This window comes from Megalops cyprinoides, chromosome 2, assembly GCF_013368585.1.
Source record: "Megalops cyprinoides isolate fMegCyp1 chromosome 2, fMegCyp1.pri, whole genome shotgun sequence".
Lineage (NCBI taxonomy): Eukaryota > Metazoa > Chordata > Actinopteri > Elopiformes > Megalopidae > Megalops > Megalops cyprinoides.
Genome location: NC_050584.1, coordinates 65,162,501 through 65,190,000, shown reverse-complemented (window position 1 = coordinate 65,190,000; position 27,500 = coordinate 65,162,501). Strand labels below are relative to the sequence as shown.

Below are 27,500 nucleotides of genomic sequence, written 5' to 3'. Positions count from 1 at the left end.
TCAGTGACGCTGGCCGTTTGGAGATCAGGCAAGGGACAGCTGCATCTGCACACAGCTCCGGCTGCATCGGTCAGACTGCAGCCCGCAGAGTCCTCCCAGCCCACAGAGACAGAAATGCAACAATGGCCCCATCTCCGCGTGCAACGCCCGCCAGACTCACACACATTACTACGTTATTGCATTGTTATTGTCGTTTAGCAGACGCTATTGTCCAGAACAACTTATGTAGCGACTTAAAATTTTATCCATTTATACAGCTGGATATTTACTGAGGTAACTGTGGGTTAGACACTTTGCCCAAGGGCACAGCTGCAGGGAAATCGAACCAGCAACATTTCGGTTACAAGCCCTGCTCCTTACCGCTGTGCTACACTGCCGCCCCACACACCCAGCTATGCAGTGGTGTCCACAAACCGCCTGCAGGGAGCACAGAAACAGTGAGAAGACAGTGGGGAAAGAGAGAGAGGGAGAGGGTGAGAGAAATGGAGATGTAGAGGACCAGCGGAGGGGGGTGTGGTGGTAGGGGGTGGGGGGCTTCTTCAAACATACCAAAAACCCACCAAGTCAGGGAGTTTATCAGACAACAGCAACGCAGACAGACAAAGAAACACACACACACACACACACACACACACACGCACACACGCACACACACACACACACACACTATACAGCTATACAAACATTCTTTCTCCACTGCTTCAGAACACACCCTTAAGCATCTCTTCACCAGCGATTTCATCCTCCAATCCCACTGAGCTAAAGGGAGAACCGGACCATCTGTGAACAGTTCCGCGGCTTTCATGCAAACACCCATGAAGAGGAGCCTTGCCAACCCAGAAGAGACGGAGCAGCAGGGACGCGGTGGTCACCACAGGCCGAGCCAGCACCTTCACAGCCCGAACCGCCACGCCGCTCTCTGGCCCGCAGCTTCGGAGAAGCGCGGGTCTCCGGCTCGAGTTGGAGGGTGGGGGGTGGGGGGTGGGGGGCGTTTCTGACGGAAAACAGCTGAAATGAGGAGCGGAAGGGCAGATGCTACTGAGAGCCAGGAGGTGGTTCAGGAGAGCGTCGGCGTTTCAAAGGGGCTGCTGCTGTTGTTATTGTTGCCGTTGCCTAGGTACCATTCCATGAGAGAGACTGCAAGAGCCTCCTCCTCGGCTCCTAATCTCCGCCGTGCGGCCGCCGCGCTCCTGTCTGTCCGCACCAGCAGGGCCAGCCTGAGGTTTTCCAGCTCCCTCTCATCTGCTGACTAGGGGGATTCGCAAGTGGCTCAGGCAGCTGACACACACACTACGGGCCTACAGCCCCGATGTGGGTTCGAGGCCGGGTCGTGTCATTGGCCAACGATAACCAGGAGACAGGAACACAACTGGCTTTTTTCTGCTGGGCGTAGGGTGGGATTCGTCAGCCAGAGTCCCCTCACCCTGTTGCTCTGGCACCCCCTAGTGGCTGATGAGGCGCCTGCAAGTTGCTCAGATGCGGTCAGTGAAGATGAGCCTATCCTCCAGTCGACACTTGCTTTGTTGTGGTGCACTGTGGGACTTGTAGTAATACACCTGTTGCTCCTGTGTGAGAGTGCATAGTGCTGAGGAGAGCCAAGCTTAATATACAACTGGCGATTCTGCAGGGGAAAAGGGGTTAAAAACACAGTCTCAGACATAGGGTTGGAAGCTTAATTGCTTCAGTCAAAACAGATTTCATTTGATGATGTTCTTCCTGGTACAGACTTGAGCAGCCCTGCAGGCACTGCGACCCTCCAGGACCAGGGTAGAGTAGCCCTGCAGGCACTGCGGCCCTCCAGGACCAGGGTAGAGCAGAATATCTCTGTGGGCGGTCTCCAGTTAGTTGGAGGGAAATTCCCCATGACTGAGAGGCAGGCTGGGAACTGGGAGGACAACATCTGATCTCCTGACCTTCAACCCCGCTAGTCTTTCCTTACAGGCGGGGGAGGGCGGGGGGGGGGGGCGGTGGCCCTGGAGCCTAAGCAGTGATGTACCCCAAGAGGGAGTGAGAGAGAGCGGCCTTGCCCCGCCCTGAAGGCAGACCGCAGCCCTGGTGACGCGCCAGGCTTCCGGGCGTCGCGCCTGCTCCCGCCCAACACGGCGCTGACTAAGCGCTTTCACGCTAACCACACTGACAATGGGTTAATTCACATTCCACACGGAGAGAGTGGAGCGGGACAGGAGAGCAGCGCGTCGCATCTCAGAGCGTATCGCCGCCGTCAATGCCGCCGTTGTTCCCAGGGCCTGGAAACCAACCTCGCGATCTGACACGATCACGTTACCCGCCGAATGAAGCACTGACAGGCGATTCCACACAGCTGAGTGACTGAACGCCGCCGCCGGGTACCAGCGAAGGATCACGTCACTCAGCGAACAGCCTAACATTACATTACATTACATTCATTTCACAGATGCTCTTATCCAGAGCGACTTCCAGCATGAGAGTACAGAAGTGCATCCATTCAAGCTGAATGAGCTACAGTATCAGACCAGGCTAACAACACTCCCCGACCACTGAGTGTGAGCACAACACCATCCCAGAGCTACCACAAGTTAACTTCAGCTAACTTGAATCTAGAAAACTAAGGAAAGTCAAGTATTCACTAGATCACAGTATCCACATACTACAAATAAAATACACAACACGTAATACAGGTGGCAGATATTAGGAGGTGGGCACTGAGGTGGAACGGAGACGCAGTCTGACGAGATGGGTCTTCAGTGGCCTGTGATTCCTCTTGTCCTGACCCCTGTGGGGAGTTCATTCCACCACTGCAAGACCAGTACAGGACAGGGATCGTGGCTGAGAGGAGTGACCCTGTCAGGAGGGGACAGTCAGTTGCCCCACGGTTGAGGACCCACGCAGCAGCCCCAATCAGGGACGAGGCCCGGGCGCTGATCTGCCTCCGGGGGTGGGGGGGTTGATGGGGGGGGGGGGGGGGGGGGGGGCTAAGCGCCTTGCTCTCCGGTCGCGCATACAATAAAACTTTCCGAGGAGGCAGCTATTTTAAGAACCCCCGAATGAGTCAAGCTACCGTTTACGATCCTGAGGAATGTGAGCACTGCTTCAAAATGCGCCCGATGAGGTCATTAAATCCGGCGCTGAGGGATTCTCTGCGCCCCCATCCAGCGGGGCGGGGGGAGGGGGGCAGGTTACGGACATTGGTAAGCTCGGGGGGGGGGGGGGGGTTGGGGCACTGACCTAATGACAGCACAGCTGAACACGGTTTACATTATACTACATTACTGTCATTTAGCAGACGCTCTTATCTACTTACATCAGTTACAGTTATTACATGTTATTCACTTACACAGCTGGGCATTTACTAAGGCACTTCTGAGTTAAGTAGGTCAAGGGCACAGCAGCAGTGCCCCTGTGGGGAATCGAACCAGCAACCCTTTGGTTATGAGCCCTGCTCCATAACCGCTACACTACACTGATGCCAATGAATGCTCCCTACTGTAATGTCCTCAAACTGAGGCTGCTGAGGGGACATTATGCAGGTGTTACGCTGCACTGCGGGGTTCAGGGAGAGCTGGGTCTCACTGATCTGGGGACAGTGAGGGGAAAAAGCCACACTCCGCCACCTGGACAGGAGAGTCCTGACTGTGCGGGTTTCTGAGAGAAACGGGTGACCCCCAGGGGGGGTGGGTGTGGTGGCTCAGAGAGCTTTCGTCTCAGCTTTCCTCGTGACTCTGCTGCATTTGGTGTGGGCGCTCGTCCCGGGCAGAGCGGGGTCAGCGTTCTGCAGTTGCATCACGAGCCGCTGCTGGCGAGAGCACGCTGTTCTGAGACCTGTGTTTAGTCTGGGCTCAGGTCGGCGGGGCCGGGTGACTCATCCCGGTCTGTGGGGGGGAACGAGTGCGTTCGAACGGGCTCTGAGGGCGTCAGCACAGAGCTGCCCCGAGTCTGGCTGCAGGGTCACCTACAGAGCACACCCGAGTCCTGCAGCAGGCAGGTGGCCCCCTCTCCCTCCCTCTCTCCCTCTCTCTCTCTCTCTCCCCCTCTCTCCCTCTCTCTCTCTCTCTCTCCCACTCTCTCTCCCCCTCTCTCTCCCCCTCTCTCTCTCACTCTCTCTCTCTCTCTCCCTCTCTCTCTCTCTCTCTCTCTCCATCTCTCTCTCTCCTCTCTCTCTCTCCTCTCTCCCTCTCTCTCTCCCTCTCTCTCTCCATCTCTCTCTCCTCTCTCTCTCTCTCCATCTCTCTCTCTCCTCTCTCTCTCTCTCTCTCTCCATCTCTCTCTCTCTCTCCCTCGCCCTCTCCCTCTCTCTCCCTTCCCAGTAGTCTATCCCTCCCTCTTTCTCTGTCTCTGTTTTTCTCAAATTGATGATAATGAACAATGATGTTTGTTTGTTGAGTTTTGCGGTTTATTGTTTTAAATAAAGGAGGCTTAAAAGTCTCTCTCTCTCTCTCTCTCTCTCTCTCTCTCTCTCTCTCTCTCTCTCTCTCTCTCTCAGTCCATCTCTCTCTCCATCTGTCCCTGTCCCTCACATCCTCTTTCTCCAGTGTTCTAGCCCTCCACTCCCCGCATTCTCTCCATTCACCCCCCTCCCTTTTCCATTACCCCTCTCTTTTGTCAATTTTTCTCTCCATTCCTCCCCTCTTCCCTCTCTCTCTCTCTCGCGGTGCTGAAGACTGGAAAATAATTGCTCAGTGAGAGGGTAAAAAGGGGAGGGAGCGCATAATGTTTTACAGGGAATGTTCCACTGCATCATCGTATAGAATCCTGCGCGCCTGCATGACGGAACCTTCACCGTGAAAGTTCTGAAGGGAAAAAGAAAAAAAGAAAGTCAGGTCTTCCCCCGTCGGGCACTGTGAGATAGACGACCCCCCCAACCCCCCTGCAGTGGCGGGGGCGGGACACAACACTGCACTGTTCCACAGGGTTACCCTCCCACCCTTGTTCTGACTTTCTGCTGCTGTGTGATGCAGACAGAAAAGCTGTTCTGCAGCACAGTGACTCATGGGAAAGGCATGAGCTAAATCTGAGAGTCTGAGGGGGTTTCCATGCGGAGGGGAGAAGGGGGAGAGGGGAGACAGGAAGGAGAACCAGGGGGGAGGAGGAAGAAGGAGACGAGAGGAGAAAGGAGGAGAGGCAGACAGGGGGAAGAGGACATACAGAGAGAGAGAGAGAGAGAGAATGAGAAAGAGAAGAAGGGGAGAGTGTTCTTGTGTCTCCAGCTCCACCAAAGTCAACACCAATCCCAACAAACACAAGAACAACTGCAGCTATAGCAACGTGGCCCTCTATCCAACCTTCTCTCCAACCCCCCACCAAACTCTGACCCCCGGCCCTACCGCACAGCAGACAGGGCCACGAAACCCTCCCCACCGCGCGACACAGCCAGCGGGACGCCACAGCGATGCGAGGAGGAGGAGCTGGCGTGCCGGGGCAGCCAGGAGCGCTGACGGCGGGAGAGAGGCTGGCAGCGCCGGGGCGAGCGGGCCGGGGCGAGCGGGCCAGGGCGTGACAGGTGGGCGGAACGGGGGAGAAACCTGATCCCTTCCGGAACTGGGTCACCCCAGAACACGCAGAGTGAAAGCTCCACCTCAGCGCAGGGCCGCTCGGTCCCTTTAAACATGGGAGGGGGGGGGGGGGGATTCCAGCTGCTGGGACAGGAAGCAGGCGTTCTAGCCATCTGCAGGCTTAGTCAGCACTACACGGGCTGTCCTCAGCACACCGTCCACCTGTACAGCTGCACATTTACTGACGCTTTGCCCTAGCCAGGGCGTCGAACCCGCAACCACCTGCAACAGGAGTTGTTCCTTTTGTTGAAATCAGGCTGTGGGTGGGGGGGGGGGGGGGGGGGGGGGACAGCCAGTGACTCCATCAGACCCTCACAGGACCTAAGCTGGTGCCTCACGGTGCACTTTACACAGAATACGTTTCTGTTTGGACTGGGTATGGGGTGCTGAGTGTATGTGTGTGTGTGTGTGTGTGTGTGTGTGTGTGTGTGTGTGTGTGTGTGTGTGTGTGTGTGTGTGTGTGTGTGGGAGGGGGGTTGCAGGGGAAGGGCAGGTTTGAGGTGGGGGGGGGGGGGGGGGGTTAGGCACACTTCTCAGCAACAGCACAATCAAGGCCAAGGTGGTTCAGACAGAAAACCTCTGCGTCGTGTCTGTGAAAGCTCTGACCCCCCCCCCGCCAGGCAGAAAGCGCTTCTCCGCTGTCAGTAGCAGAAGGCCCGCAGAGCGCTGGTGAACAGGCCAGCCACGGCTGAGTCACCCAGCTGTGTTTGTTCTACACCAGTCTGAGAGAGGTGAGCTCATTCCCTCTCTCGTCGCTTCCAAAGGGCGAGTCCCCCGGCCCGGGGGGGGGGGGGGGGTTCCGCTGAGGAGCTACCCCGCAGCTCCCAAACCCCGGGGATCAGCAACGCATGAGAGCGTGTACCAGCCCTCTCACCCGTTTCTCCGGCATGTGCCAAAAAAGACGATCACATTAACGTCAATGGCATGAAAAAAGTGCCCTTACTGTTGACTTACATGTCATTAAACTGATGCAAAAAAGGAAGCTGCCAAATCATTACCTTTAAACATTAACACCTGTCTGGACTTTAGCAGGTGGAGAGAAACCAAAAACTGACCAGGCGGTGCAAATCACTACGACTCGTGTGTTACTAATCTGAGATTTTCAAGGCAATGTTAAACAGCACTACATGCAAATGATTACAAATATTATAAGTGATTACAAAATGAAGTAAATAAGGGTCCCTCATCACATGCAGTGGAGCGAGCGAGGATCACTGCTTCCTCACTAAACATTCTGTTAACATCTTTTAAATACTCAGTTTCACTGGCTGGATTGGCTGGCCCATCATGTTAGTCTTCCTTCCATCATCAGTGACACCAGGGAATAACTTATATACAATGCTCATTGTCAGCATGAAAGAAAGTGATGAATTTTTGGAGGGCTGTATGCAGCAGGATTTTAACAACTGTCTGCAGGGGATGCTGGGAAAATTTCTCCCCTAGCTTGTAGCTAGTGCGCGTCCCTTCTCATGCGCTCTGTTTTTCTGCTTTTGATTGCTTTTCCTGTGAAGCAATTCCTGAATGCCACTGCTCCGAAGGCCCAGCTCCTCCCTACATGGTGTGCAATGAAACGGTCACAGAACGGAAGTGTGAAGGGCCCAACAGCAGGAGATCTTTCCGTGCCACTGTTGACCGCAACCGTCCACAGGGTTAAACAGAGATAATGAAAAGAGCGGAACTTAGAACTGAAACTTTTGTGACCTGGTCCTGGCACGATTTCTGTTTTGGTCACACTGTGGAAAAAAAAAAAACAAAAAGCAATCAAAAGTAAAGATCTCTCATATGATCCCTGCACCACCCCAAAACAAAAAAAAGACACCCCCCCCATATGATGACTTCATAATGCCACATCACAATACCACACAAACAACCCTGCCATTGTTGACAGGCAGCCTGAGTTCCTCAGTCTTTACCACCGAGCTTGTGATTAGTTCTCTCTTCCTCTCTCTGGTTTCGGCTATGACAGAACTCTGAACTTCACAAGGTAATTAGAGCTATTTTGTTGGCTGGGCACCCTGAGTCCAGATGGCTGTGAATGTGGGCTTTTCAGTCTCACAGATATGGCTGAATGAGAGAGGTTGTGAAGAGTGGAGGGGAAGAAAGAACCCCAATTTTAGGACATGTGTCTGCACACCCCGCTCCTGTCAGGCCACCCCTGTGAGCTCACACACCCTCCACCTACCCGCCGCACCCTTGTGAAGAGGAAGCGTGACGCAGCAGCAGGCAAGGGCCAGATTCAGCAGGGTGTGTCACAAGGCTGCCGCAAAAACAGGCACCCAGCCAAGCAACTAGCCGGCAAAGCAACCAGCCAGAGACAAGCCAGCAATCAGCCAGCAACCAGCCAGAGACAAGCCAGAAATCAGCCAGCAACCAGCCAGAGACAAGCCAGCAATCAGCCAGCAATCAACCAACTTCCAGGCAGTGACCAGCCCGCTACTAGCCAAAAATCAGCCAGTGACCAGCCAACATCCAGCCAGCATTCAGCCAGCAACCTACCAGCACTCAGCCAACCATCAGCTAATGCTCAACCAACATCCAACCAACACCCAGCTAATGACAAACCAGCATCCAACCAGCAACCACCTGTCACTCAGCCATCAACCAGTCAGCAACCAGCCAACAACATCTAACTTCTAACCAACATCTAGCCAGCACCCAGCAAATGACCAGCTAGTGCCCAATCAGCGCCCAGCCGGCAGCCAGTGAACATCCAATCAGCCCCCAGTCAGCATAAACCATAATGACTTCTCGTCTGTAACAGCCTACACACTCCTGACACTCCCCTGGAATAATCCAGGCTCCACAGCGCCACCCTGCTGGCAGCTTCCTCACTGCAGCTCCAAGGGCAGTCAGCATTCAGGCGCTGGGAGTTCAACCCTAGAGCTAAAGGGCTCTGTCTGCAAAAAGCACTCTGCTGAAGTTTAAAGCAATCCCATGTCATGGCATTGTTCTCTATTACTATCTACTACCTATCTACTTTTTCTGGCGGCAGTGCAGCATAGTGGAAAGGAACAGGGCTTGTAACCAAAAGGTTGCTGGCTCAATTCCCTACTGGGGTATTGCTGCTGTACCCTTGAGCAAGGTACTCAACCCACAATTGCCTCAGCAAATATCCAGCTGTATAAATGGACAACATGTATGAGTAACACTGCAACCTATGTAGGTCATTCTGGATGAGAGCATCTGCTAAATAGTAATGTCAGGAATTTAATCTGCTGGAGTGCACATGGAAATTGCAAAAATCATTCCTACTTTCTTGGTGTATGTTAATGACTCATTTTGGTCTAGTTTGGTCAGTTCCCGGGTGGTGCAGCCAGCTAAAGTGCTCACTCCAGGTGCAGACCGCTCCCCTTAGCTGGGTTCAAGCAATAGATTTATTTCCAGCGTCACATATATTTATTTCCAGGTTCAGAATAGCATTTCTGATGAGAAAAGATGCTTTAAGAGGAAGAAATGTCTTCCTGCTCTTTTCCTAACCTGAAAAACACAATTTGAACATATATCACTTGCACGGTCTCTCTCTCTCCTCGTCTCTGCACGCTTGAAAGCCATTCTGCTGCGGGCCTCCAGCTCGTGTCCTGGACACGTTTCATCTGCTATGCGTTATCTGCGTCTTTCCCCCCAACCGAAACCCGAAAAGCCAAAAACAACAGGCCACCGTGCACGCATAGTACCCCAGGAAACGCAAGCTTTTCCCCATAAAGGCGATTTCACGCGCGTCTGGGAGGGTTCCACACATCTGCTCCTCACACACACTGCGGGTCCCTCAGGTGGGTGCTGCTCAGAGCCAACAGGCCCCGCTTCCCAAAGAAAACCCCCAAAAAAATTAATCAAATAGAATCGCTCCATTCTGTAAGGGAACCCAGAGAGTTCCCAGGAACAGACGCCTCGGAACGGCAGGCCAGAAAGCCGTGCTGTTTATCTTTAAACTCACGCGAACAGTCGGCGGGATCAGAGAGGTAGGTGAAGGGAAGTTAGCTGAGCCCGGACCTGGGGGGCACGCCAACACTTCTCTGGTGTGAGGTGACTTCCATGTACAAGCACACGCTCGAGATGGGGCACCAGTCACGGTGCCATTACCCACAATCCACCTCTTTATACACTCATTGCCAAGCAGAAAGACAGTGGGTACCATTTATGCATACTACTGACTGACAGACTCTCTAATCACATGGCATCTGAACTGGTGCATAAAACTACCAAGACTAAAATAAACAAATAACTTGGCATTGCCTAAAGCACAAAAAACCCCAAGTCTAAAGTAATCAAATGAGACAAGCATTACTTAGAAGAAGTAGCGATTGGCTTTACTGTCAGTTCCTTGAGATTTCCTCTCAGGTGCATTCAGCTGCTTTATGAGGAAGGGAGTACCTGGTCACGCTGAGAGACACGCACAGCAGAGAGGAACTGACCTGAGAGAGAGAGGACTGAGCACGAACACGTCATTCCATCCCAGAATAAACATGGCGTCCCTCTGCCTGTGGTTTGTGTGTGTGTGCGCGTGTGTAGGTGTGTATGCATGTGCGTGTCTGTCTCAGCCTATGTTTGAGTTTGACTGTGCATGTGTACATGTGTGTGCACAGTCAGGGTCTGTGTTTCCCCGTTTCTGTGTGTGTGTTTGTGTGTGTGTGCGCAGGTGCAAGTATGCCTGTGTGTGTGTATGTCAGTGTTTCTGTGTGTGAGAAGTGAGAATGTCAGGGTCTGTGTTTCTGTGTGTGTGTGTGTGTGTGTGTGTGTGTGTGTGAGTGTGTGTGTGTGAGAGAGAGAGAGAGAGAGAGAGAGAGAGAGAGGGAATGTCAGGATTTGTGTTTGTGTGTGTGTGCGCGCATGTCAGTCTTTCTGTGTGTGTGTGTGTGTGAGTGTGTGTGTGTGAGAGAGAGAGAGAGAGAGAGAGAATGTCAGGATTTGTGTTTGTGTGTGTGTGTGTGTGTGTGCATGCGCATGTCAGTCTTTGTGTGTGTGTGTGTGTGTGTGTGTGTGCGCGCATGTCAGTCTTTCTGTGTGTGTGTGTGTGTGTGTGTGTGTGTGCGCGCGCATGTCAGTCTTTCTGTGTGTGTGCGTGCGTGCGTGCGTGCGTGCGTGCGTGCGTGCGTGCGTGCGTGCGTGCGTGCGTGCGTGTGTGCGCGTGCGCGTTTCTCTGTGTGTATACGCGCGTGTTAATGTGACGAGCTCCGTCAGGGTTTTTCAGCGAGGGGACAGTGCAGTTTCAGCTCCTGGGTGGGTGAATATCTGAGGGCTGATGAAGTGACTTCTGTGAGTAATGATTGGCCACAGGCTGCTAGGGAGGCCTGGAGGCGGTGAGACCAGGGGCAGCGTTCAGAAACAACCACGTCAGCAAGAAGCCTTTCTCCTGCCGTCTGGAGGGAGGGAGGGAGGGAGCGCTGGAGAGACACAGGGCTGGAAGAGAGAGGGAGGGAGGGAAGACCTGCTTACTCCCCAGGTCATGCAGGGTTCTCAGGATTACCAAGCTGATCTCAGTAAAACAGCACAAGCTCCTCTCCACAGATGTTACAGCTTTGAGACAGGGGGGAAAACCATTTTAAACAATGTGGTAAAACGCCACAGCTGCTCATCTAGTTCTGTGTGTGTGCATGTGTGCGTGTGTGTGTGTGTGCATGTTTTCCTGCATAGGTGCATGTTGCCTCTTCAACACCCAAGGACAGGTTCATTATCTGTTGCCTGGCAGCAAAACCCCACCCCACTATGAGGTCACAGTGCCACAAACTCCCAGCCAATCACCGCACTCCAAGGTCTCCCCCATCATCAGCAGGCCAACATTCCAGCAGCTCCCAGGCCAGGTGACCCTGACCCTGCTGTCCACAGCTCTCTCACACGCACGTACGCACACACACACACACACACACACACACACACACACGTACCCCGGGACAGAACTCTGCCCTCAACTGTGCCACTGCTGCTGAACATTCACAACAGGACTCTGCAGAATGGACTGCCTTTCAAAGGGAAACTGTCCCACATAAACGGCTTTCAGCCACTGCTGCTGGTTGCCCTCAAGAGAAGCTTACACAACCCACACCCAAGTTCTCCGTTTATGTGGGCAGGTATCGACTGGAGCAATTCTGGAGAAGTACCTTTGTCCAACGGTACAACAGTACCAGCCCAACTGGGAACAGAACCTGCAACCTTCTGGTCACAGCATGGTTCCGTTCTCGAGCGCTGGTACAGGCGGCTGTGGGCCGCTCCGCTGGCAGGCAGGCAGCAGCTCGGTCCGCTCCTCTGCGGCAGCGGGAACATCTGGAGCAAACCCCTGCCGCCAGCCCGCGGTCGCCACGGCGCCCTGGGCCAGACGAACTCCCTGACCCCCACTCGGGGCGGCGGGACGAGGAGGAAACGTTTCATTTGGCTCCGTCGGGCCGGAGCGCAGCGGCAGGAGAAGGGTTCGAACGCAGGCGGCCGCCAGGCCCTGGCTCCCTCTGTCCTCAAACTCCACCCCCACCCGGGGACAGACAGGGCAGGTCAGGCTCAGAGACTGCCGAATGCCAGGCCCAAACGCTGCCGGGAGGGGAGGGAGGGGCGGGAGTGGGTGTGCCACCTGAGCGTGCTGCCGCCATGCTGAGGTGATGAACAGCCTGACACTTCCAGCACATCCTACTGAACACCCACCACCTCACTGCCCTGTTCACACCCTCCTCCGAGCTCCCCGCCATGTTTACATTAAAGGCCTGACACAAGCCACATATGCACACATGCACACACAAACGCACACACACAAATACACACATGGATGAAACACACAGACACACACATCCTGAATGAGCCCAAGTTCCCTCAGAGACCAGAGACATCCCAGAAAGCCAGTGTTCGGTGTCCTCCCTGAGTGTCACTCAAGCTTCCAATAAGCCCTTGACGTCTGCATCGCTACGGCGCCAGTTTCCATAGCGAGGGATCTCCCCCATCCTCCTCGTAACCATGCTGATACCCAGGGCCAAAGCAGGAGCACACCGAGTCCTGCAGAAGATTTAGCGACTGAGGTCTGTAAAGGTTTCCAATCTTCCCTGGAAGCCTCCATCACATACTCCTGCTTTCAGTGTTAGTGTGGAAAAACTGACACATTTCTCTTACATACGGTTAAATGTGAAATGTGTCCCAGATGCAGTTAGCAGGGTCTGTAATATCAACAGATATTTCCCCTTTTCATCTGATTAGCCCATCTTTTCTATTGTATGTTTTACTGTAGGTACAAGCAGTGTAAAAATTTAGCTGATGCTCTTACCCAGAGTGACTTACATACGTTATAGTTTTTTTCACATGCTAATCTTTTTTACAGCTGGATATTTACTAGGGCAGTTGTATGTCAAGTACCTTGCCCAAGAGTACAGCAGCTGTGCCCCCGTGGAGAATCGAACCAGCAACCTTTTGGTTACGAGCCCTGCTCCTGAACCACTATGCCACACTGCCACCCCACCGAGCCCCGCTGCCCCCCAGTGGCCCCCGGCGCCCAGTCCAGGAAGCGGCAACGCGGAAACACTGGAGGAAAGTGAGCGACGCGGTATTTAAACAGCCGTAAATCTCTGACGCAGCGGGGCCAGGTTGTGTAACACTCGCTCGCTGCCGCGGGCATTTGCATCGTTAATATGATGTCAGCAGGGGCGGCGCTAACAGCGGCGGTGGTGTAGCGTAGTGGTAAGGAGCAGGGCTCGTAACCAGAAGGCTGCAAGATCGCTTCCCACTGCTGCTGCTGCCCTAGCACCTAACCCAGAATCGTCTCAGTAAATATCCAGCTGTATAAATGGATAAAACTGTAACCTCTATAAGCTGCTCTGGATAAGAGCATCTGCTAAATGTCAATAATGTGATTTGATGTGATGTGATGTAATGTAATGTAGTGTAACACACAGGGTTAAAATGCACGTGCATACCAATAGTATGCGTTGCAATAAACACTCATACTCTCACATGCAGACATACGTATGTTTTAGAAAAACAGCTTTGCGTCCAGGTTACAGCCACGCGCATCGCCGTGAATAGCACCGTGGGCCTCCCTGTCTCTGACCCCCACCGTAACTCTCCTTCTGACAGAGGAGAAGAGGGCTGTACCGCCGTTTCCCGCTTCCTGGTAGAATCAGGCTGCAGGAGTTTCCGAGAAGCGGGGAGTCTGAGCATGCGCTGAAAGAGCCGATGAAACACGCGGGATCTGCGGGGCTGGGCACAGAGGCCGTGCGACATGTGGCCCCGCCCCGCGCGGAATCCGAGGGAGCCTTCGGCAGAACGCGCAGGGCGCCCGCCCCGGCCCAACGTGTAATCAGCCACGACTCCGCTCCGCTTCCCAGAATGAGCGGGAAAAACCGCAAAATTACACATGGAGAGCGTGAACGCGAGAACACGGCGGGGCGGGCAGCCACCGGGGGGCGTCGGGACAGACACGCTGGGAGTCGGCGCATAAGCAGAGACACAGCGCGCACTCAACTCAGCGTGTGACGCTGAGGCCGTCGGCAGCTTACGCAGCACGCAAGCTAAACATACTGCGCTAACTGCTACACACACACACACACCCCTCCAAAAAGAACAGTTACCCAAATGAGTGTGCATTGTGCAGACCAAAAATATGGTTTGCATTAGCAAATGCTCAGGGCAAACACACATAGCCAAAGGGGGGAGAGGTGGGGTGGGCAAAAAAGCCTGGATCCGTTGGGCAACGTTCGCAAACATTTGCGCAGTTGGACGCACCTGAGAGCAGCAGGGAGAGTCTGCTTTGCTCCAGGATCTTCTCAGCATCTCTGTACGCCCACCTCCAAAACAAACAACGCAGGGGTGTGTAAAGAGCTCCGGGGGGGGGGGGGGGGGGGCTGGTGAGAAAAAGCTCTTCCTCTGGCCGTCTGTCATCAGGTGCTGCCTGTCCTGCAAACATTTGCTTCCCAGGATTCTGCGGCCCTTCCGACCGAAAGTGTGGGAAAGGAGCCGGCGTTCCTCAGAGCAGAAGAATCCCTCCCAGTACCGGCCTGCTCAAACCCCAGCGCCATGCGGAGCTGTGCCTTTAAGCACACACCTGACCGGGGAGGGGGGACTGGGGACCCTGAGCGACTGGGGGTGGTGAGAGGACCAGATTCTCACAGGTGCCAGAAAAAGACCTGAGTCCTGAGAGGTGGAAGACTGGCAGGAGATTTTTTTGTCCCCATTCTCAGAAATCCCAGGAAGAGCACAGAACTCCATCTGCTGTCATTTTTTTTTCTTCCCCTCCCCTCCCCTCCTCCTTCTCTCCCCTCTCTTTGCCTCCCCCCTTCTCTCCCCTCCCCTCCCCTCCCCTCCTTCTCTCCTCTCCTCTCCTCTCCCCTCCCCTCCCCTCCACTCCCCTCCTTCTCTCCTCTCCCCTCCCCTCCCCTCCTTCTCTCCTCTCCCCTCCCCTCCCCTCCCCTCCCCTCCTCCTTCTCTCTCCTCTCTTTGCCTCCCCCCTTCTCTCCCCTCCCCTCCCCTCCACTCCCCTCTTTCTCTCCTCTCCCCTCCCCTCCCCTCCTTCTCTCCTCTCCCCTCCTTCTCTCCTCTCCCCTCCTTCTCTCCTTTCCCCTCCCCTCCTTCTCTCCCTTCCTTCCTTCCTTTCTTTTGGTCTCAGGTGAGGAGTGTAAAAACAGGCGAGAAAAACAGTCGGCATCCAGAAACGGCGCCCTTTCTGGGGGAAAGGTCTGCACGGCCGCCCCACACAGAAGCTGGCGGCGTTCAGCTAACCGTACCGTCCGCAGGCTAAACAGCACTGACTCTGTGTGAGCGCTTAAACTCAGGGCGCTGGCCTGAGGCTCGCTTAATGACAAAGAGGCCCTCTCTCTTAAAAGCAGCGTCTCTGCAGGCACCTGCAGCAGCCTACACAGCAATTAAAACGCCAAACCTTTTCTGTGAAAACTGAAAAAAGAAAAAAAAATGCTGTGAGTATACACTTGTGACTGTGTGTATGTGTGTGAGATTTTGTGTGTGTGCATGTGTGATTGTGTGTAAAGGTCACTTCAGTAACCGTTGAAGGATGACAGGGCAGAAATCTGAGCGAGCTCTAATTATGAAAGTCACTATTTCATAAACTCATTCCTTTCTCACAGAAAGCCAGAAATTTCAGTCCCACCCATGCAACTACCCCCGCCCCCCACCCTCCCCCACCCCCAAAAAAAAAGGGAAACGATTCTTTTCACCAGAATCGTTGTGTGTCATAGTGTGTCAGACTGCATGCTCAGCAGAAACACAGCCACACACACCACCAGGCACTCCGGCAGAAGCTGGGCGCCGAGCAGTGTGTCAGCACGTCCCGGGGGATTTACCCGCACACTCTGCTGAGGAGCCACACCTCAGCGTGGGGGCGTGTCTCTGCAGGTCCCTTCCCCCCTCCATTCCCCCTCTCCATTCCCCTCTCCATTCCCCCACTCCATTCCCCCCTCTCCATTCCCCCCCTCCATTCCCCTCTCCATTCCCCCACTCTATTCCCCCCCTCCATTCCCCTCTCCATTCCCCCTCTCCATTCCCCCACTCCATTCCCCCCTCTCCATTCCCCCTCTCCATTCCCCCCCTCCATTCCCCTCTCCATTCCCCCTCTCCATTCCCCCCCTCCATTCCCCCACTCCATTCCCCCACTCCATTCCCCCCTCTCCATTCCCCCCCTCCATTCCCCCCCTCCATTCCCCTCTCCATTCCCCCTCTCCATTCCCCCACTCCATTCCCCCCTCTCCATTCCCCCCTCTCCATTCCCCCCCTCCATTCCCCCTCTCCATTTCCCCCCTCCATTCCCCCCCTCCATTCCCCCTCTCCATTCCCCCTCTCCATTCCCCCTCTCCATTCCCCCTCTCCATTCCCCCCCTCCATTCCCCCTCTCCACTACGCTTTCTCAGAACGCAGGTCCTGAGAACGCCAGAAGACACCCAGCAGGTTGCGGGTACGCTCGCTCCACCCGCGCACACAGGTGTGCACTTTTGGTGATTACGCTGCGTTTCCCAAACGCACGATTCTGCCGACAGCCTCCCGCTCCTCCCCTCCGAGGGCGCAGGGAGTCTGCACCAGGATGTGGGCTGCTGGTTTATGGTACTGCACTTCCCTGAGCACTCAGCGTCTCTTATCTGGTGACCACACCACACCACGATTTATGCTGGAGACTCTGACGTCAAAGGCTGGTCACACAAACACAATCCCTGCCCCCCCCCCCCCCCCCCCCCACCCCCACCGCCACCACCTCCTCCTCCCTCCCTGCAAACTGCTGCCTCAGCACTGAGTCTATTTTTGAACGACCGTTAAACACGCAAAACCAACACAAACCCGAGGAACGAATTCCCCATTGCCGTGACCGAGGACGGGAAAAATGAATTCCCGCCGCTCCCCCCAGCGCAGAATGCTGCTCATTCTCCACATTTTTTTCAGCCAATTCTGCTTCTCTCTCCCCCCCCCGTGACATTAGCATGAACCGCGCTATCAAAACAACAGACATTAAAGTTTCTCTTGAGTGGCAAAACTTAAAAAAAAAATTTAAAAAAAGGAGGGGGTGGTGGTGGTGTTTGGTCAGAAATCCACACAGCTGAAAGAATCCCGACGCAGAAAGGTAAACATTTCAATCTGGCGAGGAGTGCCGACGTAGTATCGGTGCCTCCCTCCGTTCTCTCTGAAAGCAAATATGCACTGATATACAAATATAACACTGAGGCGGAGAGCAAACTCCGGATAATCTGGCAAGTCGTGAGCCGAGCCACACCCACAGAGTCACTGCGAGTCACTGCAGCTTCCCCGAGGGGGGGGGGGGGTGGGGGGGGGTGGTGGAAAGGTACAAAACCAACTGCCGGATTCCCACAATGCTCGGCACACGAGCACCCCTGCCTCCTGAAGCAATCTCCCTGCCATCATTACTGGCTGAATTTAATTACACGGAAGACAAAGCAAGCCCTAAACTTTCACGGTGACTTTGGCTAGCAGTACCTCTGAATTCAGAGGAGCGCATGCACCACTCCACCTCGCCCCTTCCCCTCCCCTTCAGCCAATCACAAGGCGCCATTTCCCTTGCAAACTTACTGACTCACAGACTTAAGACAGCCTGCTCCTATTTAGGGTTTAACCAATCAAGCTGAATCTTCCTTAAAGCAGAAACATGCAACCAGGGACAACAAGTACACCTGGACCAGTCAATGGCTGCCATCGGCAGGACGGCGGTGATGATGTCTGCCCGTGGACCTGGCAGAGAGACGCGCGTGACGTACCTTGGATGCACTGCAGGGACCCATCCTCGGCCCGTATCGTGAAGGTTTCCCCCGGGTTCACCTGCACCAGGATGACCTGCAAGGAGGAGAGGGGTCAGTCAGGGGTCGGTCAGGCGAGTCCCAGCTGCGGCGTATCATTACCCATCATGCCTTTCACTCCTACATTTCCATTCGCACATTTTCCATTTGCAGAGCCAGATATTCACTGAGGCAGCCCTGGAACCGGCACGCTCTGCTCCACACAGGATTTGAACCCACAGCCTTGTGGTGTTAAATCTAGGTTCCGTACCAGTAACCACTGCACCTCACAGGTGCCCAAAGCGGACAGGCAGCCCTGATGTCTCCAATGGCAACAAGCGGAATTTGAAAACTTGTGAACTCATGACTGCCGTGAGACTCATCCGCCACACACTCTCCAGAGAGTTTCATGGCACCCTGATCTCGGTCGGGGGGTGACACGATGGGAGAGAAGGCAAACTTAGAATCAGCATCACGACGCCAGCCTCGGACACAGGAGCGCCCTGCAGGAGGTCTCCGCCTCGGGTTCAAGGGCATTACAGTATCAAGAGAGAGTGCTGATCACAAATCAGCTCTGGTTTATCGGTAATCAAGTTGAAAGAAACGGTGGAAATCACCCAGCTCCATGTCAACAGAAAAAAGAGGCTCTTTCAGCCTGGCCAGTCTGGATGTCCTGCACAGGCACCAACCCATCAGCAAAGAAACTGGGAACCCCAAGGCGTTCTTCTGCAGCCCAGTGGGAAAATCAGGGAATGAGAATAAGGAACCCCCAAGTTAAAAGGCCACGTGATTCTCACCTTTCAGACAGGTGTATGACACCGTATGCCCGGAGCATACACACACGACACAGTGGCAGGTCATGTTAAAATGAGTCTTCATCTCAAATGGACGCACTGCTGTGCTCTGCAGCCGTGAGCACAGAGCACAGAGCACAGAGCACAGAGCACTGAGCACTGAGCACTGAGCACTGAGCACTGAGCACTGAGCACTGAGCACTGAGCACTGAGCACAGAGCACAGAGCACAGAGCACAGAGCACAGAGCACTGAGCACAGAGCACTGAGCACTGAGCACTGAGCACTGGGCGCGGAGCACGGCCTTCTCACCAATCCCTGGGCTCTCCCAGGCGGCGCGCTGGGCACCATTACTGGAGTTACATCATGTACTGTTAACCATGGGCTAGAATTTTTAAAAAACTCTGACTCACAGTTAAGTGCAACTTTGATTTAGATTTTCCCCGCTCCCGTTTCCTCTCTGGTGCGGGGGGGCATAGATGTGTAGAGCTCAAAGGCCTCAGAGGAATGAAAGCGGCTTGATTTAGCATGACAGGAGTTACCCAGAGCCTCCAAAGCCTTTACAGTGTGAACATATAAGCTCAGCCCCATCTCTGCGCCTTCTTCCTGTGTGAAATGTTATGCAAGTGTGGAAAACAGCCATGAAATGGGAGACAGTACACAGAAATTCAAATAATGATGATAACTTTAAAACCAGAGAAAACTAGAAAGTAACCAGCTGTGAGCCAGGCCTTACTTTTCCCACTGGTGGAACTGCCCGGAGGCAGTTACCATGGAAATAGTCGCCAGGGATGTGGGTGAAACTCTTCCTGTTCCCTATCGAACCAGGGGGTTCCGACCCCGTGACCCATCTCATCTTAACACCCTGAACTGTTTCCCTGGCCTCATTCACTGGCCTCCGACTCGTGCAGGACCTCGGAGCTGATGGCAGTGACAGGACGGTGAGGCTTTGAGGGACAGAGCGATCACATGACCCAGCTGGCCCTTCTGCAGCCTCACCCACCGCGGCGTGGATGGGGACAAACCCCACATAAACACATTCCCAGTCAGTCTTCACATTACATTAGATTACATTATCAGCATTCAGCAGATACTCTTATTCAGAGCAACTTAAACAGGTTACAGTTTTTGCATGTTACCCATTTATACGGCTGGATATTTACTGAGGCAACTCTGGGTTAAATACCTTACCCAAGAGTACAGCAGCAGTGCCCCAGTGGGGAATCGAATCAGCAACCTTTACAAGCCCTGCTCCCTACCACTATGCTACACTGCTGCCTTGGTGAGGAACCTGTCACTGACCACAGAGGCTAGCCGAGGAGCTCTACAGAGTGCCACATCCACCCCCACACACACGCCCACCCCCACCCCAACTCCCATGATGCTCTGGGAGGGGCGTCCCGGGCCTCACCTGCTGCGCTCCGTCACCGTTGATCATGTGAGGCATCATGGCAAGCTCGCCGCTCAGTAAAGGCGGCGGCAGATCCAGACTCTGGTCTGTCATCATCATTGTGACGTACATTCATGGAGCCCTTTCCTGAGAGGGAGAGAGAGAGAATAGAATCAGTTACACACATGCTAGCACATCCATAGAGGTATCTAACAGAGAGAGAGAGAGACAGAGAGACATTTAGTTGCACATACATGAGCACATCCACACAGGAATCTCTCACAAAGAGAAAGAGAGAGGTACACTGGCACTGTTACACACTTACACACCAACTGGACCTCCTTTGTAAAGCAGAGAGAGAGAGACAGAGAGAGAGAGGGGTCATTATGCACAAGCACACACATACATTACGTATTTAAATGACATCAGAATATGAGGCCTTTACTGGAACACTGGATGAACAACAATACATGTATTAATAGAGACAATGACTAACCCTGCTTTGCATGGCCTGTCAGAGATAAAAACGCAGTGGCTCCTTTATTAAAATCCTCCCTTATTGATCGATCTGGGGTGGCTGTCATTGCCCAGAGACTGAAAGCTGCCAGACACCTATCATGTGGAGATTTTACACAAGGGAGAGAGGGAAGAAATTAAGGAGAAAAAAAGGAGGGGGAAAAAGCATCAGTGCCGCGCTCTCAATGATGCATCATCAGCTCTCCTTAAAATTCATTCAGCAGCTAGACTGAGTTATCAGCGTGTGACCGGCAAACCGGATCCTAATCCGAGAGAGGAATGGCAAGCAAGGACAGCACACCGGGATGAGCAACCCTACCACCCAGAGAGAGAGACAGGGAGACAGGGAGAAAGGCAGTGAGAGAGAGAGAGAGACAGGGAAAAAGGCAGTGAGAGAGAGAGATAGGGAGAAAGGCAGAGAGAGAGAGTGAGAGAGAGAGAGAGAGAGAAAGGCAGAGAGAGAGAGAGAGAGACAGGGAAAAAGGCAGAGAGAGACAGAGAGAGAGGCAGAGAGAGAGAGACAGGGAAAAGGCAGAGAGAGAGACAGGGAGAGAGGCAGAGAGAGAGAGACAGGGAGAAAGGGAGTGAAGGGGCAGAGATGGAAGGAGAGGCCATCTTATACGCTCATGCTTTAAATGCTTTGGCAACACTGGATAACTCCTGCCATGCTGACTGAGTCCCTGAGGATTAGCTGAAGCCTCTGAGAAGAGACAGGAAAGGGGGAAAGAGAGAGAGAGAGAGATGGAGAGGGAGGGAGAGAGAGGGAGAGGGGGAGAGAGTGAGAGAGGGGGAGAGAGAGAGAGGGAGATCCAGTGGCCACCGCCTGGCTGTTTAAACTGACAGACGCAAATAAAGCCAGACTTGGCTGGGAGCAGCAACACAGCCTACAGAGACAGAAACGCACCTCCAGTAATCCCACTCAACGTGAAAGGGGCAGCATTTCACAGCACTCAGTCAAACAGCCCAGATCTACGTCAGGCTACGTTAGGAACTGAAGGCCCCAAAGTCAGCACTGCCTCCACCAATAAAAACCAGCCACAGTCTGATCACAAACCCAGCTCCTTCACCGCACCAAGAGGCAGCCGCTTGGTATGAATCATGTGTGGCCCTGGCAGCATTACAGTCTGATGATGTCATGCACACGACTCCCTTTGGCGGCGCTGCTCTGGCCGGCAGTGTAGCACTCTGTACACTCGGACCAGAAGAAACCCTTCAGCTTCACAGAGCGGCCTGGATTCAATCAAGACGTGTTCTCAGCTCTGACTCACGGTTAAGCGCAAGCGTTACTTTCGCCCTCCGCAAACAGGGTTCAGCAGGTCCAGCTGTCAGCGAATCGCACGGGGAAAGAAGCGGGCGGGGACGCGCGTTAGCTGCACCGGAGCCTGTGCGTGCGGCTGCTGTCCTGCTGGTTTGTGCCGCCGCGTCGCCCGCGGGTACGAGCCGCACGCCGCCACCAGCGCTGCAGCTGAGGCCTCTCCCGGGCTCAGAGCTCCGCAGGGCGTCACACGCCACCAACGCCCGTGCCCGGGAGCCGATGACATCACCGCCCTGTAACTGTCCCCAGAGCAGCAGCTGCCTCCCTGCCATCCCTTACCAAGCAATACACACACACACACGCACACACACACACACACGCACACGCACACACGCGCACACACTCACACACACACTGTCACTCACTCACACCACACCACCCCTTTCCTCTCCTCCACACTGAATGACAGCACTAAAGGTCAAAGCATCAGGCTACAAGACTCACAGCTCTTTCACAGGCCAGAGAGATGAGCATAACAAGCCAAAGAACAGAGAGACCCCTGACTCACAGTGGCCTGACCTGGCAGCCTGCACTCTTCTGTGGTTGAGGAGGATTTCCTGAAGGACCGGCGGAAGAGGACTTGCCCAGGACTTGCCCGCTTCTGACATTTTGGGAGTTGTTTCGAAGAAAAAAAAAAAAAAAAAAATTCTTCATTAACCGAGGTTTGCAACCACATGGCAATCCACGCATGAAATGACTCTCAGAGGAAGCGTTTCAACCGCCTGACGTGACGATTCGCAAGGAAGTGGTCACCCGGGCCCGACCGCGGCGACCCCCTCAGGAGCCATCCATCCTGAGCGGGACGGCAAATACCGTGTCAGAGAGCTGACGGACACAGCCATGAGCTCAGCGATTCAAGGAAACACTTTTTCCAGTGGGCTTCCCCCCCCCCCCCTCCATTTATTTCACAAACTCATAAACAGAGATATTGCCTAATCTCCGGAAAAGGAACCAAGCACAGTGAAGGAGCACAGAGTCCGTGCGTGAAGCACACAGCGGCTGGGGAATTCATGTGTCTGTTAGCGGGGGCGCTAATCCAGGCCGACGCACATAGCTCAGATATTTACACAGGATCCATTTATACAGCTGGAACCTCTACTGAAACAGTTAGAGTGAAGCACCAACCACAAACTAGGGCACAGCAGCAGCGGCCCACTTGGTGTCTGAACCTCCAACTCCTGCGCTGAAAAGCTAAGCCATCCTCTCAGTCAGTAGAGCAGCTGTCTTTTAATCTAAGGGTCCAGGGTTCAAGTCCCTGTTCGCACGATGAGGTTTCCATTTTAAGGTAGTTAAGGAGCAGGACTCGTAACCAAAATGTTGCCACTTCGATTCCCCACGGGGGCACAGCTGCTGTACCCTTGGACAAGGTACTTAACTCTTCTTGCCTCAATAAACATCCAGCCGTATAAATGGAAAACATTGTAAAAAACTGTAACTGATGTAAGTCGCTCTGGATAAGAGCGTCTGCTAAATGCCAATCGTGTAATGTAATGCTTTACCATGAGAGGAGTCATGGAAACTCAGCCAGGCCGAACACCCACAACCCACCCAGCTGGTTGGTCAGAGAGCCCATGATGTCATCACCCATCAGCCGAAATGGTGGTGACAGCCACTTTCCAAAAACACGGCGTGCACCCCTGCCTTTTCCCAGCAGCCCCGGCGTGGGGGCGGGGGTCGGGTCGGGGTCAGGGTCGAGGTGGGGCTGGAAGGGATGTGTGTGAGAGGCTGACAGATGGGAAGCAAAGCAGAGGTGGAGCTGGAACCATGAGCTGGAACCAAGGAACCACCAAACTCTGAAACACAAGCCACGGTAACAGCCCATCGAAAAACCTAGTGGACCCAACCTGAGGCACTCATGCAAGGTCACTTTTAATAAGCCAAGAGACAGTGACCTGTTTAAGCGCTTCTCATTTTTCGTAATTTAAGATTTCTTTGGCTGCGGCAGAGGCGGGATGAGTGCCCTCTCCCTCTCCAAATGGACCTGTATTCAGCATCAGAGTTGGAGCACAGAGAACACATATCCACTTCAACCGTTCGAAACCATTCACTCACAGACAGGAAGCAAGGAGAAGGATAGCTGACACAGGGAAGGAGAGAGAGAGAGAGAGAGAGAGAGAGAGGGAGGGAGAGAGAGAGGTCTGTCTTACCCACACACGAACATGGACATGACATAATACCACCGAATTAATGAATGACCCGTCTGAAGGAAGGAAAAAACTGCTACTGAAACTCCCCAAAGAGTGGGAAGTGATTCATAAGCAGGCCACTAGCACAGGGTTAAAGAGGATGAAGTCATAATGATGTCATCTGTATTTAAATGTGGTTATCTGCTGGCTGATCCATTTTCCAGACCAGTACAAAGGCAGTTCAGATGTGTGAGTGTGTGTGTGTGTAATGACTGCATCCCTCATCCTTATTGGTTAGTGTGCAACAGACTCTCTGATCCTTTCTCCCATGGAGCTGATGTAATGAGCCGATCAGCTGACCGATAAGACGGCAGGTGTGGCTGAGGGAGAGGAAACTGCACAGGAAGTGGTGAGTGGTGGATGGAAGGATGGACCAATGGTCCAGACAGGAAGGAACAGGAAGCAAACAAGAAATGGAGAGACTCTCAGAGCCATTTAGCTGATGAATTAAAAAAGTAGGGGGTCTGCTGTGGACTGTCTGACAGCAGATCCTACTGATACCACAGACCATCACAACCACCATCACCATCACCATCATCATTACCATCACAACCAACAACACCATCACCAACATCATTACTACCATATTCATCATCATCACCACCGTAGACTACAGTCACCCCCAGAAGACTCCCAGTTGCTGCTTGCGTTATCAGTATGATTAGTGTGACCAGTAAATTCCTCAACTTCTTACACTGTGGTCACCTCTCCCCTTCTCGTGCTCAGTTTGGTTTCCCCCTCCAGGAGCTGCTGAGATATTCAATGATATTCCATGATATATCATGGTATTCCATGGTTTTCAGTGGTATTCCTCGGCATCCTCCACACAGTCTCCAGTTTTCTTAGACTGCTGCATCATCTCCTGCTCTGCTTGGCCCACCAATGTGCAGACTGCCGTCATCATGCCACCCTACTATGGACAAACAGCACCAATACCGAGCTCTCACAGGTGAACTACTGCCAAAACCGGGCACTCACAGGTGAACTACTGCCAAAACCGGGCTCTCCAAGGTAAACTGCTGCCAAAACCGGGCACTCACAGGTGAACTACTGCCAAAACCGGGCACTCACAGGTGAACTGCTGCCAAAACCGGGCACTCACAGGTAAACTGCTGCCAAAACCGGGCTCTCACAGGTGAACTACTGCCAAAACCGGGCACTCACAGGTGAACTACTGCCAAAACCGGGCACTCACAGGTGAACTACTGCCAAAAACCGGGCACTCACAGGTAAACTGCTGCCAAAACCGAGCTCTCACAGGTGAACTACTGCCAAAACCGGGCACTCACAGGTGAACTACTGCCAAAACTGAGCTCTCACAGGTGAACTACTGCCAAAACCTGGCACTCACAGGTGAACTACTGCCAAAACCTGGCACTCACAGGTGAACTACTGCCAAAACCTGGCACACACAGGTGAACTACTGCCAAAACCGGGCTCTCCGAGGTAAACCGCTGCCAAAACAAGGCTCTCACAGGTGAACTACTGCCAAAACCTGGCACTCACAGGTGAACTACTGCCAAAACCGGGCTCTCCGAGGTAAACTGCTGCCAAAACCAGGCTCTCACAGGTGAACTACTGCCAAAACCGGGCACTCACAGGTGAACTACTGCCAAAACCGAGCTCTCACAGGTGAACTACTCCCAAAACCGGGCACTCACAGGTGAACTACTGCCAAAACCAGGCTCTCCGAGGTGAACTGCTGCCAAAACTGGGCTCTCACAGGTGACCTGCTGCCAAAACCAGGCTCTCACAGGTGAACTGCTGCCAACACTGGGCTGCTACAGAAAAACCAGAGGACATTTGTGTTCTTCCCGCTATTTGAAATCATCCTGCACACTTAGCAATAGTCCCCCCCCCCACAACCCAGATACCAAGAAAACACAGAAAGCGTTCAGCTGGCATTTTGCGTGATGCACACTCAATCTGTTTTTCTGGGGCCTCGGGAGACCCCAAACCGCGAGTCATTACATTACATTACATTACATTCATTTGATAGACATTTTTATCCAAAGTGACTTACAGGTGAGGCAGAGTCCAACACAAGCAAAAGCCATACAAGGAGTCACAATAACAGAGGTGCTGCACGACCAGGTTTCAATAGTTGGCCAGACAAGGTTAAAAGCTAGCTAGTAGAGACACAGGTGCATTAAACCGTTAATTTTTTTGAAGGGAAACAGAGTTTAGGACATAAGAGATATGGTAACAGTGTCAGGAGCCACCAGTCGTGAGACAGAAACTCCTTCCACAGTCTCAGGATGTCTGCCCCGACACATTCCTCAGCAGCACAGATTTACTGCCAAATTACACATTACCTCCACATCCCCTGTGATCTGCAGAGCGCAAAAAAAAAAAAACCTTTACAGCTGTGCGATTCAGCCGAGACCATTCTATACACCTGAGGGAGAGCCTTTAAGGCTACTCCAGTCAGAGGGAGGTTTGGGGTCAGGTTCACAGGCCTGTGCCGTCATGGACCAGGGCATGTCCCTGCAGGTCGAGAGGACATCGAGGACTTTCGCCTGCGACATTCTGAGCTGCAGGGCCGGTGTGGAGCACGTGCATTTACCGGCATGATCAGGACAGCTGCAACTATTTATTAATTAATTATGGAAACTAGTTAAGAGTAAGTTCCGCACTGACATAAGGAAATATTATTCTACACAAAAAGTTATCAATACATGGAATAGGTCACCAGGTCATGTAGCTGAGGCAGAGACCCTTGCTGTGTTCAAGTCTAGACTTGATGCAGTTTTGGACACTCTTTAAATTAAGAAATGGCGAGCTTAGTTGGGCCGAATGGCCTGTTCTCGTCATCATATGTTCTTATGTCCTGATTCTCCAGCTGCACTCTCCTCTATTCTTCTCCATTTCTCTCCCTCTCCATCGAGTCACCTCTGCAGATACCAAATCAGAACACAGTGAACGAAAAACCAGGAAGTCGCAGCCGCCAACCAGGAAGCACACGGCGTTCCCTCGGCGTTTCCGTGACGCTGCCAGATGAGAGCGTTAACGCCGGCCTCTCTGGCCCACAGGGGCGGGGACAGGGCTTAGCGCAGGACTGCTCACTGTTTGTGCTCATGGAGTTTCCTTTCATACCCTAGGATTACGTGTGCAATGAGACAGGAAGACCCCGAAGGCAACAAGACCACGAAATCAGTACACGGCCCCTGCGGTTGTAAGCGGTCGTGAACGGTCATAAGCGGTCATTATTGGTCGTAAACGGTCAGCGCGGCCGTCGGTCTGGCGGAGGAGGCGGAGTGCACAGACACAGAGTAGCCGTTGGAGCGCGGGGCCCGACCACACCCTCCGCCAAGCCATGTAAGGACAAAGCCGTAACTCAATACGCCAAATAAAGAATGAAATGAAGCCACGGCGCAGATGTGAACTCCACCTGCTAACAGGCGCAGGCAGACGGCAGACGGCCATTACATCATAGCGCTCTCCGCCTGAAACCAGCTTTTCAGTCCGGTCTCATGACCCCAGTGTGTGTGCGTGTGTGTGCGTGTGTGTGTGTGTGTGTGTGTGTGTGTGTGTGTGCGTGTGCGTGTGTGTGTGCGTGTGTGTGCGTGTGTCTGTGC

The 27,500-nt window shown here is 53.5% G+C and overlaps 1 protein-coding gene across 2 annotated transcripts in view; it reads right to left on the bottom strand.

Moving 5' to 3' along the window:
- Positions 1-27,500, bottom strand: part of LOC118773507 (fibronectin type III domain-containing protein 3B-like) — a 130,874-nt gene that overhangs the window by 81,317 nt on the left and 22,057 nt on the right. The window contains exons 2-3 of one of the 2 annotated variants that reach the window (XM_036522465.1): positions 19,927-20,052; positions 17,705-17,780 (exon numbers count right to left, since the gene is read on the bottom strand). In XM_036522465.1, the coding sequence (XP_036378358.1) occupies positions 17,705-17,780; positions 19,927-20,037 (187 nt within the window). In that variant the 5' untranslated portion in view covers positions 20,038-20,052. Of the gene's footprint in view, positions 1-17,704; positions 17,781-19,926; positions 20,053-27,500 lie in introns of those variants that run through there. The other variant, XM_036522467.1, reaches the window with a different exon arrangement.